The sequence below is a fragment of the Ammodytes marinus genome (assembly GCF_949987685.1).
Source record: "Ammodytes marinus genome assembly, chromosome: 10".
Classification (NCBI taxonomy): Eukaryota; Metazoa; Chordata; class Actinopteri; order Uranoscopiformes; family Ammodytidae; genus Ammodytes; species Ammodytes marinus.
In genome coordinates, this window is record NC_137214.1 from 21295807 (window position 1) to 21307288 (window position 11482).

Below are 11482 nucleotides of genomic sequence, written 5' to 3' on the forward strand. Positions count from 1 at the left end.
AGACACTACGCATGCGCTTTGTTTCCTGGTTGCTATGAGACAAGAAACGACCTTGTGATTGGCGCACACTATCATAACCCGCCTATATATGTGCACGTCATAGTGTTTTAGATGTTTCTATTGGCTGTCTCCCATGTCATTCAACAAAAAAAACATTACAACCGTTGCTGCTCGCTTTGTTGACATCTGATACCAAACCCACCGTTGTAACTTTCCTTTCTGAACAGTTCATTCAAATGGTAAACTTTCGTATATGTGTTTGCTAAGAACTGTAGGTGGTATGATCTTAGCGTGAGAAGCTGGCACACTTAGATACGCTGCTTTGTTAGCCTGAAAACGTGTTTGTTTTGGGTCTCGTGAAGTAGCATGGAAGCTAAGGTTAATTAGCATGGCAGCAACAGTCGAGTAAAACGTGAAAACATCACCTGTGGGTTTGTCTGCTGCAACTGTTACCTAAGTACGATGTATAACGTTGCAACAACGTCCTCGTGTGTGCTTTTTTCAGGCTTCAAGTCAGCGAAAACCCGCTTCTTCGGCTGGTCAAAGGAAAAAGACGACGGGTCTCAAAGTGGAACTGACTGAGGACCAGAAACAAGAAATCAAGGAGGCCTTTGATCTCTTCGACACAGATGGAAGTGGGACAATAGACGTGAAGGAGTTAAAGGTTAGTTCCTGCATTAGTGTTGCTTTGATCAGATCAAGTGTATGAAACAGATGCCTGTGACCTGTGGTGTCTTTGCAACAGGTTGCCATGAGAGCTCTTGGGTTCGAACCAAAGAAAGAAGAAATAAGGAAGATGATCGCAGACATTGATAAAGAGGGCTCTGGAACAATTGACTTCGGCGACTTTCTCAGTATGATGACACTAAAAATGGTGAGTGGAATATAACTTGGAAAAATATAAAACGATTCAAGTCACAAGTCCATGTCTCCGATCTCAACACTTGTTCCCAGCATCCTCATTAAAAACGTTAATGAATACATTTACCCCTGAAATCATTTACAGTGAAACCCACTATTTTATGTAGTTTATTAACATGGACAAATGCCAATCAAGCAAATCACACTGTTGCAGATGAAGCATTGGGTTTAAGTTTTAAGGTATGTATTGAGAAAGTTTAAATTTAAGCTGCAATGGGTTAAAAATGACGGTATACGTTTGTTCTGTCTCCATTGTTAATAGAGTGAAAAGGATTCCAAAGAAGAAATAATGAAGGCGTTCCGGCTGTTTGATGATGACTCTACAGGAAAAATCTCATTCAAAAATCTTAAGAGAGTCGCTAAGGAGCTGGGTGAAAACCTCACAGATGAAGAATTACAGGTATTGTAGTTTATAACTATCTTGTTTCTTCTCAGGGTGACCTCTTACCACCAGTCCAGGGACAGCATATGTAAACTAACATTCTGACTAATTCTGGCACATTTTCTAAATTTTGTGTTTTTATTAGTGTGCATTAGTGTGCATTGTCCCTGTTCAATAAACCTAAGAATTAAATAAAAATTCATGACATGCAATGTTTACCATGTGCTATGAATGTGTTTTTTCATGGTCCATCCACAACAACTTCCATTAGTATATGTTGCACGTATTGTAAGTGCATGTGAAAAAGTGCTTATTTTAAGTTACTGGAATGCATTTGCATTTTTGGACTGACTTGTGCTAATAATATGCCTGCTGTGAGTGTAAATTTGTTTGCTCCTTGAGACGTTCTGTTTCTAGTTTCTGTAGTGCATTTCTTGACGCAGCCTTTCGATGCTCATATTGTTGCTGCTGCCCCTTAACAACCTGGTATACTACCACATATACATTATTAACCTTTGGGAAATGTTTAACCTCTTTTTGATTATAAAAAAAAAAAAAATTAGATAGAGGGATTATTTTTTTAATTTCATTTTGCGTGTTTGATGACCGAGAGTTGTTTTAACATGCTAGTTTCAGATTTTGTTCCTTTGCATACAGTGTTTGCAGACTGTGCGCACTAGGTATTACTTCACTTTCAATGCACACTTTATTTAGAATATGGTGCACTATGTTTGGGAACACACTCTTGCATCCACTGGCTATGGTGAATGTTTTTAGATTAATTTTAATTAGGAAAAACTGAGAAACCTTTGGCCACCAAAAGAAGTGGCTGCTGCAGACAAATTTACAAGCCACAGAAAAGTTATCCGACTGTGGCTTGGGATTGAGTAGCACTCGGGGGAAATATGCCACATTTATACATTGCTTTTACTGTAGCAGAATGTGTTGAAACAACACATTTTTAAGACACTTCAGGAAGTGAGAGATAATCTTACTCAATATTTGAAAATCAAAGAATAATTGGGGCTAATAATAGTTCATTTCTCAACAGCTTACATTATACCTGTATGACGCATTTTGTCCGTCCAAGTGAGAGGGAGGTCTTTTGAGTTGTTCACATGTGATATATGAAGCATAGCCTTCAGCCCTGGATTCACTCATGATGACTCTTTCAATTTGAACAAACTGCAGTAGACTTTGTTTCTCATCCTTTTAGGAAATGATCGACGAGGCAGACAGAGACGGAGATGGTGAGGTCAGCGAGCAGGAGTTCTTGAAGATAATGAAGAAGACCAATCTTTACTGAGCCTGTTGAATGTGTTGTCTTGATCTAGGACCTTTTTTGTCGATTCACCTTTCCATTATTTTACAACAGTAGCTTTTTTGAACTGATTTGTTTGAGTGTGTAAATACATATTTTTAACGTACTGTATCTTTGCAGTTTTTTCTACAATGCAAGAAAAATAAATATATTTCATCATAGTTGATTTGTCTATTGTTGATTTTTATGTATCTCAATTTCTCTGTCAGTATTATGTTTGTATTAAATTTAAATCTTGTTTTTATTTCCATGTGCATATATAAAACGCTGGCCTTAGATTAACACTGTTTTCCTAAGTCTCCTTATTCAAGCCCTGGGAACTAAAAGTGCTAGTTTTGCGGTTTTGTACATCTCAGTGAAGTTGATTTCAGTACACTCTGTACGCTGAAAAACATTCTGCACCGCAAAACTTGTCAATAATAGTCCGATGTTGGGGGAGCAGACAGTGAAAGTCTAGTGACTAAGTTGACGTTGACTAACCAGAATTGTGTTACTGTAGAAAGAAATGAAAAGCGTGAACATGAGATGAGTAACTCAAAGTCACTCTCACTTCATGCTTTGAGTTACTGAACCAAGAAATCGTTTGCACAAGATGCACTACAACACTTGTCTTACCTAGATGTTCAGATCATCTTATTGGAAAGATTATCCTGACGATTAATTGTAATATACAGCGGAAGTCTGGTTTTGACCAAAATGCCATACCTTGTTTAAATAAACAGGATACTGTAGTGACGTGTTTTTCCGAGCTGTCAGACGGCTGTTCATTATTTTGATGCTTGCCACTGATTGTGAAAGTTCTGATAACCTGCACTAGATACCAAAGGAACACCAGTCGGAAAATGTGAAAAGTGTTGTCCCGAGATGAGATCCATTTCTTTGACATTTTCCCCATATTCAATGTTTGATGGTATTAAAAGAGAAATATGAGGACATTTGATGATGATACCAATAATTGACAACATGTTTCTTGTAATAATAAAATCATTATTTATATTTTCTTAAACCCGAGTTGTACAGGTCTGGCTGAATGTCTCCTGTTTATTAAACACAATTATCTTATATTAAAGTGCCAGAATATGGTTTCATGGTGAAACTTGGAATCGATATAGATGAGCCAAATCAAAAGGGCAGTATTTCAAAAGTTCACGTTATGTTAGTCCCATATGACTCAGATCTATCCACCTTCTTGGAGTTCAAAGTACAACAAACACCAGGTGAGAGCTGAGAAGCAGTGCTGAAACTCGCTTTGAGTGGACACAGACAATTATAATTTGGCACCTTAATGGAATTTGTCCTGATATTATGGGACAGTATGTTCCTTTTAAAGCTGTTTGAGTGTGCCAGTTCTTCAAGACACAATAAGTGTTAGGTTCAAGTTACACCCCAGCCATCCAGGTTAATACAATTTAAGATGTTTTAACAGCTTACTGCAGTGCAAAAAACACCATAGTTCAGAACCTTCTTTTTAAAAATCTAAAGTATTAGGTTTAAGAAGATAAATTCACCAGTATTTCCTAATCTTAACTGAGAGATTATCTTAAATAGATTGATCACTTTAAGGAGAAGGTACTTTACCTCCATGGAGCAGTCATTTTGGAAGAGTAGGTGGTGTTCAAAGAGTGGATGTTTGATTCTAGAACAAAACTTTCCAATTGGAGATTGATGTTTTTTTTGTTTTGTTTTATTAAATGGATTTTTTTTTTTTTTGCTTGATGTTCATGTTTCATGGCCTTGTAATATGTTCACAGCCCCTTAGCTGAGTGTTATTCCCCTGCTGTTGTGGTAAAAAAGCGTTCACTTCACACAGTGTTCTGTACTCCCACTGCTCCGCTGCTGCTTCTGTTTTCCCATAAAATGATCAATTTCCAAAACAACAAAGCGCAGCGAGTCGGTCGTTGCTGGTAAAAGATGATTATTTTTATTAGCTGTTAAATGTCAAGAATGTGTCACCATTAAGTAGGCAACCTATTTTTTTTAAAAGCCCCCTTTTTCAGTAAGACTAAGTTGAAGACAAACTAATAACCTTCATTGTTCCTAGAGAAGCAAAGAGGGACTGCATCGGTGGTATGTTTGCTTTTCAAATTAAGTTTCTGCATTATTAGACCTCATGTCTGCTGTTTTAACATTTAGTAATCTTTCATTTTCTTACATTATGATGAGGAAGCCAGCGTTTCTGAAATTCCATTTTGAAGTCAGTAGTCAAAGCTGTTTGTGATTAATATTATAATGTTATTGGAATCCGTTTTTCACTTTTCTTTTGTTAAAATTTGCCAGACTTGACAACCACAAACCAGTTGGCATGCTTTGTAAGCATGTTGCTTTCATTGAAATATTTGAATACACTTGAGAGGAAACTCTACTTATACCGACCTTTGTTATCACAGCACTAAACACCATAGTGACTCTGAAGATGTTGCCATGTGAATAACTGATGCTGACAGAGCAAGGGATCACTTTATGTCTTTGTTTCTAATCCTACACGTGTGACAAACTTTAACCTCTTGAGAAACCTGTTTGCGCAATTTAACTAGTCATCTTTAAACATTCGAGTAGATCAGGTGTGCATGGCTATGGAAAAAAGGTTGGTCAACAAGGAGCACAACTGGATTGGTAAACAGTGTCATGTTGGGTCACCAATGTACCTGAAGTAAAGAACATCCTCTTTGGAGGTGTTGGTTCTATAATGTACCAGGAAAGCATTTTCTGTGTGTTGTAGTGGACTGCTTTTTATATATATATATATATATATATATATATATATATATATATATATATATATATATATTTAAGATATATATATATATATATATATATATTTAAGATATAAAAAATATCTTAAATATATATATATTTAAGATATTTTTTGGGCATTTTTATGCTTTATTGATAGTGCAGAGAGACAGAGGTGAAATGGGGCAGAGAGGGGAGTGACATGCAGAGAACGACCGCGGGCGGGAATCGAACAGGGTCTGCTGCTGTGCCCGGCCCGGGAGGGGGACGCCTTACCAACTGAGCTAAAGGCGCCCCCTGCACTTTCCGTATTTTAAATAAATAAATAGTAAATACCAATTATTCAGATCTTGAGAAATTTAAAAGCAAAAGGACAGCAGTTCTGTGTTTTATTCTAAATATCGGATTGTTTTTGTTTTAGCTACAATGAGATTCATCTTGTGAGCTACGTAGCTTTCTATATGCTAATTCAGTTCATTTGAGCAGGTCACCGTCAGAGTTACAGTTTAAATAAGCCAGTCTCAGTCCTTTAAACTACTTGATTAAGTAGTGTTGTTTAATCAGTCAGCAACTATACAGTTGAGTTAGTTTAACTCATTATTCTATAAAACATGATGAACTAAATAATTTTATCAAATGAAACGAGTACTGTTACAATTGACCACAGGCCAAAGTTTTATTTTAAGATTTCTTAATGTGATGAGCAACAAGAACAACTGGTTTCAGCATAGCTTTTTGAAAGGGTTTCTGACATCTGTTTTCTTTATGTTCTCAACTAGTAGGTACGTTCACCTTGCCGCTGTTTTAATTACAGATGACTGGGTTCTTTCCAACTGCTATAATCAAATCTGCAGTGTGACGGGACTCGCATACCATGCAGCAAATGAGACGATTGCAGGTTCAAGTGTAATCAGACTCGATGAACCAAAGTGACGACTTAAACCTTTACAATTGTGTTCAAGTAAAGGAAAAAGAAAGTGTGGGTGTGATCACAGGTTAGATGAGAAATTAAACAAGGGTGTCGTTTTTTTTTAGTGGTTTAATCAAATCACTTTGGTACACACTGAACAATAAAAGCCATACAATCAGCACTTTTTGGGAGGTTGTTCTGGTTGCAACAAAAGACAAACCTCCAAGCTGTTCAATCGTACACTAAACTGAGATTTTTTCCACAGCTTTGCCACCAGGCAGCCGTTTATGTATGTACAATTAAAAGGTGTTTTTAGGTTTTAGGTGTGTATTATATGGCACTGTCTGCAACAGTACAAGGCTGACTTCTGCTACAGCGACATCCCCCCTAAGTGATTGCACTGATTGCCATCTCCACAAGGTAACACACCTACTATGCACAAGTATACAACCCCACTTAAAAAAAAACTATCACTTTAAAAACTGTGTTTTACCGTGTTTGCAGCTGACAAATTCCCATCCTGCAGGCTTTACCTGTCTTTTACCTATTTATGTTTAATTAATCTAAGTTGGATGATGGTACATAATTTTCCCAACAACAGTGTCAAGTTCAGCTTAATTATACAATTGTATTTTAAGTGCAACATCTAATAAGATGTTTGAATTAAGGAATGATGCCTTTAATCAGTCATTGTAAACAAGCTGTGTCATCACGGCTGCGGTGCAGGAGGAATGAGGCGATCCCCCACCCACACCTTCTCTTTGTACCCTTCCTGTACACTTACGGTAATATTCAGCACGCTCACTTTTCTCAATCACACAAAATAACCTTTATTTGTCCTTGTTCCGGCTCCATAAATGGTTGAAAAAAATGGAGGATGTCACATTAGTGTGTATTAAGCCAAATTCTTCACACAAATCAACAATATACTCCTGCAAAGTGTCATTATGTGCATGAGTTGCCAGCAAACTTCCGACAATGCAACCACTCTCCCCAGAAATGCAAAACTGTTCACAGAGGAGACCGCAGGGTAGGAAATGATTATACAGCTAGTGGGAGTAGGAAGTAAAACTCAATAATTAAGGCAGTCGGCTAAACAATTCTACATGATAGTTAAAAAGTTACAAAACGCTTACACTTGCAAAAAGGCAAGAAAGATGGCCAATTGGTTCTTTTAAGTCACCCATACAGTAACCATAGTTGAACAAATGTTACAGCAACGTTTCACTTGGAAATGTGTTAGAAATTCATTTTATTTGACATGATAAACAGCAATGACATCATCACAGCATGACCAAGTCAAAACAAAACAAAACAAACAAAATTATATTGATGAGCAACAACTGCACAGCGGGAAAGTGAACACATGACATAAAAAGAAAAATACAAATCAGGTGTTAGATATAAGGAACTGAAGTAATAGATAACTCATGCCAATAGTATATGTAATTTATCATGGGTATGAATGGAGCTCTGTTCGGACCCAAACTGAAGTCTATAAGACTTAGAATTATATGTTAATTAATATAAAATACATTTAACCCCCCTACCCCTCAAAATAAAAGTGAATTAATAAAAACATTTTAAATACAACTAAATACACAATAAATGTTTATACATTCCAGTTTATGCTGTATGTAAATTCAAACTGTAATCCTTCATAGTAAAAATGTATTTAATTATTTATGTCACAATCAAACAATATTTTTCTGGGAATACAACCATCCTCCTTTTAATAAAAGAGGAGGGGCGCCCTTAGCTCAGTTGGTAGGGATTCCCCCCATGGGCCTCGGCCAGCAGCGGACCCGGGTTCGATTCCAGCCCGCGGTCGTTCTCTGCATGTCACTCCCCTCTCTGCACCATTTCAACTCTGTCTCTACACTATCAGTAAAACCATAAAAATGCCCAAAAAAATATCTTAAAAAAAAAGAAAAAGAGGTGCATATCCCACAGAAATGTGAAGGGACAATAACAAAGTTAAGTGTCTTAACATATGGTTAGCCCAGTAAATAAAACACAGTGACACAAGGTATTTTGTCCCCTCTCAGATGAAAGTTGCATTGCAAAAATTACACCGTTTCATGACAGTGATCTGATTTGACCCTTCAAACAAACCAAATTGTAAGTCATATATTCCTTCCTTGTCTATTGTGAAATTACCTCCCACGCACTGAACAGATTGAAAAAAGTAGCCTACCGTATTCTCAGATTTGTAAGTGGAAATAGAAGGTGTCCTAATAAAATAAATTGGGGGGGAAAAATAGAAAATAGGCTTGCCCACCGCATTGCTTTTTTTTTTACAAAATAATTTTACACTTTCACATGTTGACCTCTACCCGTAAGACTTATCTTGTCCGCAGTCTCAATTAAAACACCACGTTTAAACCACTGACCACAACGAGCAACTCTGTGTGTGAAATGTGTTCACCCCCGACAGATCATTTTAGTTATCACCAACAACATGCCTTTGCAAAACAAAAAATTTCCTGAATTTTTAGGAAAAAGCTTGAGTTCTGAGATGCAGTTAGGGCTTATGCAACGATTACATTTCCCAACTGCAAATGTTTTTTTTTTTTTTTTTTTTAATGACAGCTACTTTTGCGGCCAGTAAAACAACTGAGGATCATCAGGCTTGAGACGAAATAACTTTCACTTTCTAATAAGCCATTAAGCATAGGCATTTTTTAGGGGAAAAACTAGAAACTAATGCTGATCAGAAGTATGCCATAATTGAGAACAAGTGTTGGTCTTTGGTCCAGTGGCTCTGCAGGTTGGTGGTTAAATTGTCAATAGATGGGGACTCTGATAAATGCAAGAGCTAAAAGGACAAAGCAAGTGTCATACTGGTGAATCATCAGCTACATTTGTCACTACATACTCAAAAGTTATTCTTGTTAATGGATTATAATTGTTCTGTATAAAGCGTAAATTACATATAATGCAACAACCGTTATTAAAAACATGTGTTACAAGTCGTAAACCCCTTCATAAAAGCCGTCTTACTCAAAAAAATTAAAAATTAAATCTGCACAAATTCAATGTCAAGTTACAGTCTTTATTATATCTCTTCCACTATTTGTGTTTCTAACATTGAATTTTCACTTTGAGACATGCTCATTTTGACAAAACTGCTTACTAAGATCTTTGTGAAGACACACACACACACACCATAGGTGGGTTACGAGGGGTTCCCTGATGGCAGCCACAAGAGGAAAATTCTTCAGAATTTGAAATCTACCTGAGGACACATTTCCCTTCATGTACGTGCATAACCAAGGGACTCCTGATCAGATGGGGAGTCTGAGGGTGATGCTCCTCTCAGACCAGTCGAAGCCCCCACCCACATTTTCCCTTACGCTGACAAAGAGCGAGAGAGCAGACGAGGGGTTTTCTCTTTCAGTCTCATTCTCACTTCCTCCCCTCTGTCAAAAGACAGATGTAAAGATTGTGTGTGTAGAGAACATGTGTATGCACAGTGACGTGGCAAAGAGACTGCACAGTGTGTGAGCTAGTTATGTACATGGACACACTGACTAACATGCGATGCCTCCTGAAATTTTTCTGAAGAAATATTCTGTGATATTTCCATAAAAATTTACATTTTTCCAACTTTGGGAACCTGAAAACAAAGTAACGATTTAGCTCTGAATACATAGATAAATAAAATACACATATACATACAGTATGTACAATCACCGGCCACTTTATTAGGTACAGCAGTTAAATTTCTTCTTAAAACATATAACTAATCAGCCAATCATATGGCAGAAACGCAATGCATTTAGGCATGTAGACCTGGACAGGATAACTTCTTGAAGTTAAAACCGAGCAACAGAATGGGGAAGAAAGGGGTTTTAAGTGACTTTGAAGATGGCAATGTTGAGGGTGCCAGGAGGGCTGGTCTGAGTATTTCAGAAACTGCTGATCTACTGGGATTTTCACGCACAACCATCTCTAGGGTTTACAGAGAATGGTCCGAAAAAGGAAAAATATCCAGTGAGCGGCAGTTGTGTGGACCAAAATGCCTTGTTGATGTCAGAGGTTCGAGATGATAGAAAGGCAACACTAACTCAAATAACCACTCGTTACAACCAAGGTATGCAGAATACCATCTCTGAACGCACAACACGTCCAACTTTGAAGCAGATGGGCAACAGAAGACCCCACCGGGTGTCACTCCTGTCACCTAAGAACAGAAAACTCAGGCTACAATTCACACAGGATCACCAAAATTGGACAATGGAAGATTGGAAAAATCATGCCTGGTCTGATGAGTCTCGATTTCAGTTGCGACATTCAGATGGCAGGTTCAGAATTTGGCGTAAACCACATGAAAGTATGGATTCATCCTGCCGTGCACCATCAACCATGCCTCGTTCAAAGTCACTTAAACCCCCTTTCTTATGCTGTTTGACTTCAGCGCGTTGTCTTGATGTCTACATGCTTGAATGCATTGATGTTCTGCCATGTGATTGTCTGAGCAGCTATTTGTTTTAATAAGCCATTGAACAGGTGTACCTAATAAAGTGGCCGGTGAGTGTATATATTATATATAGAATTTTCGTCCGTTAAGGCTTAAGGTAGCAAATGTGGTAAAACGATGTGTATTCACCATTTTTTTTGGTTTCTCACACCATGGGACAGCCATTCACACTACACTAGGTAAGTGGACTGCCAGCCATTTACTGACCAAGTGCACAAACAACTATCACTGAATAAAAAGAATGGCCTTGGCTGACTGTCCAGTTTCCTCGCTGCAACAAAACAATGAAAAGAAAATAGGATATGATTCTCTTTTCCAGCTGCGAGAAGCAACCTACAATAAAAAATTTGATTTAAAAGACTGAGCTGCATTAAGCATGTATTTTCAAAGTTTTAATCCAAAATTCGGGCCAGTGAGCGTTGACACTTTGTGGTCTGTGATGTTTCTAACACAAACACTTGCAAAGGAGTAAGGGAGAGCAAAAGGCTACGAACAAAATCAGATCAATGTGGGCAAAAGAATAGGATTACCGACTTGATTGTTCTTTTTCTGAATGGTGGGTTTTAACTTGATGTGTTTTGTTAAATTATCAGGAGCGGGTTGGGATGATGGCATGGGATGATTTAGATACATGTAGTGCTGCCTACAATTAAATTGCACAAGGCATAAATAACAATATGAGTTACAAAGTAATGTGCAAAAAACTCATCACATCATTTGACAAACTCAACT

At 37.5% G+C, this 11482-nt stretch overlaps 1 protein-coding gene across 1 annotated transcript; it reads left to right on the forward strand.

The window, feature by feature from the left end:
- The first annotated feature begins 165 nt into the window (after positions 1-165).
- cetn4 (centrin 4) lies at positions 166-2785 on the forward strand. The gene is made up of 5 exons (XM_080035305.1): positions 166-239; positions 506-664; positions 746-874; positions 1184-1321; positions 2520-2785. The coding sequence occupies exons 1-5, from the start codon at positions 237-239 to the stop codon at positions 2607-2609; spliced, it is 519 nt and encodes a 172-aa protein (XP_079891431.1). The 5' UTR covers positions 166-236; the 3' UTR covers positions 2610-2785.
- The last annotated feature ends 8697 nt before the right edge of the window (positions 2786-11482 follow it).

Bases quoted from the DNA above. Each gene is read 5' to 3' on its own strand.
- cetn4 (XM_080035305.1), top strand. The intron at 875-1,183 runs GTGAGTGGAATA...CATTGTTAATAG, and splicing joins GTATGATGACACTAAAAATG to AGTGAAAAGGATTCCAAAGA. The intron at 1,322-2,519 runs GTATTGTAGTTT...TCATCCTTTTAG, and splicing joins TCACAGATGAAGAATTACAG to GAAATGATCGACGAGGCAGA.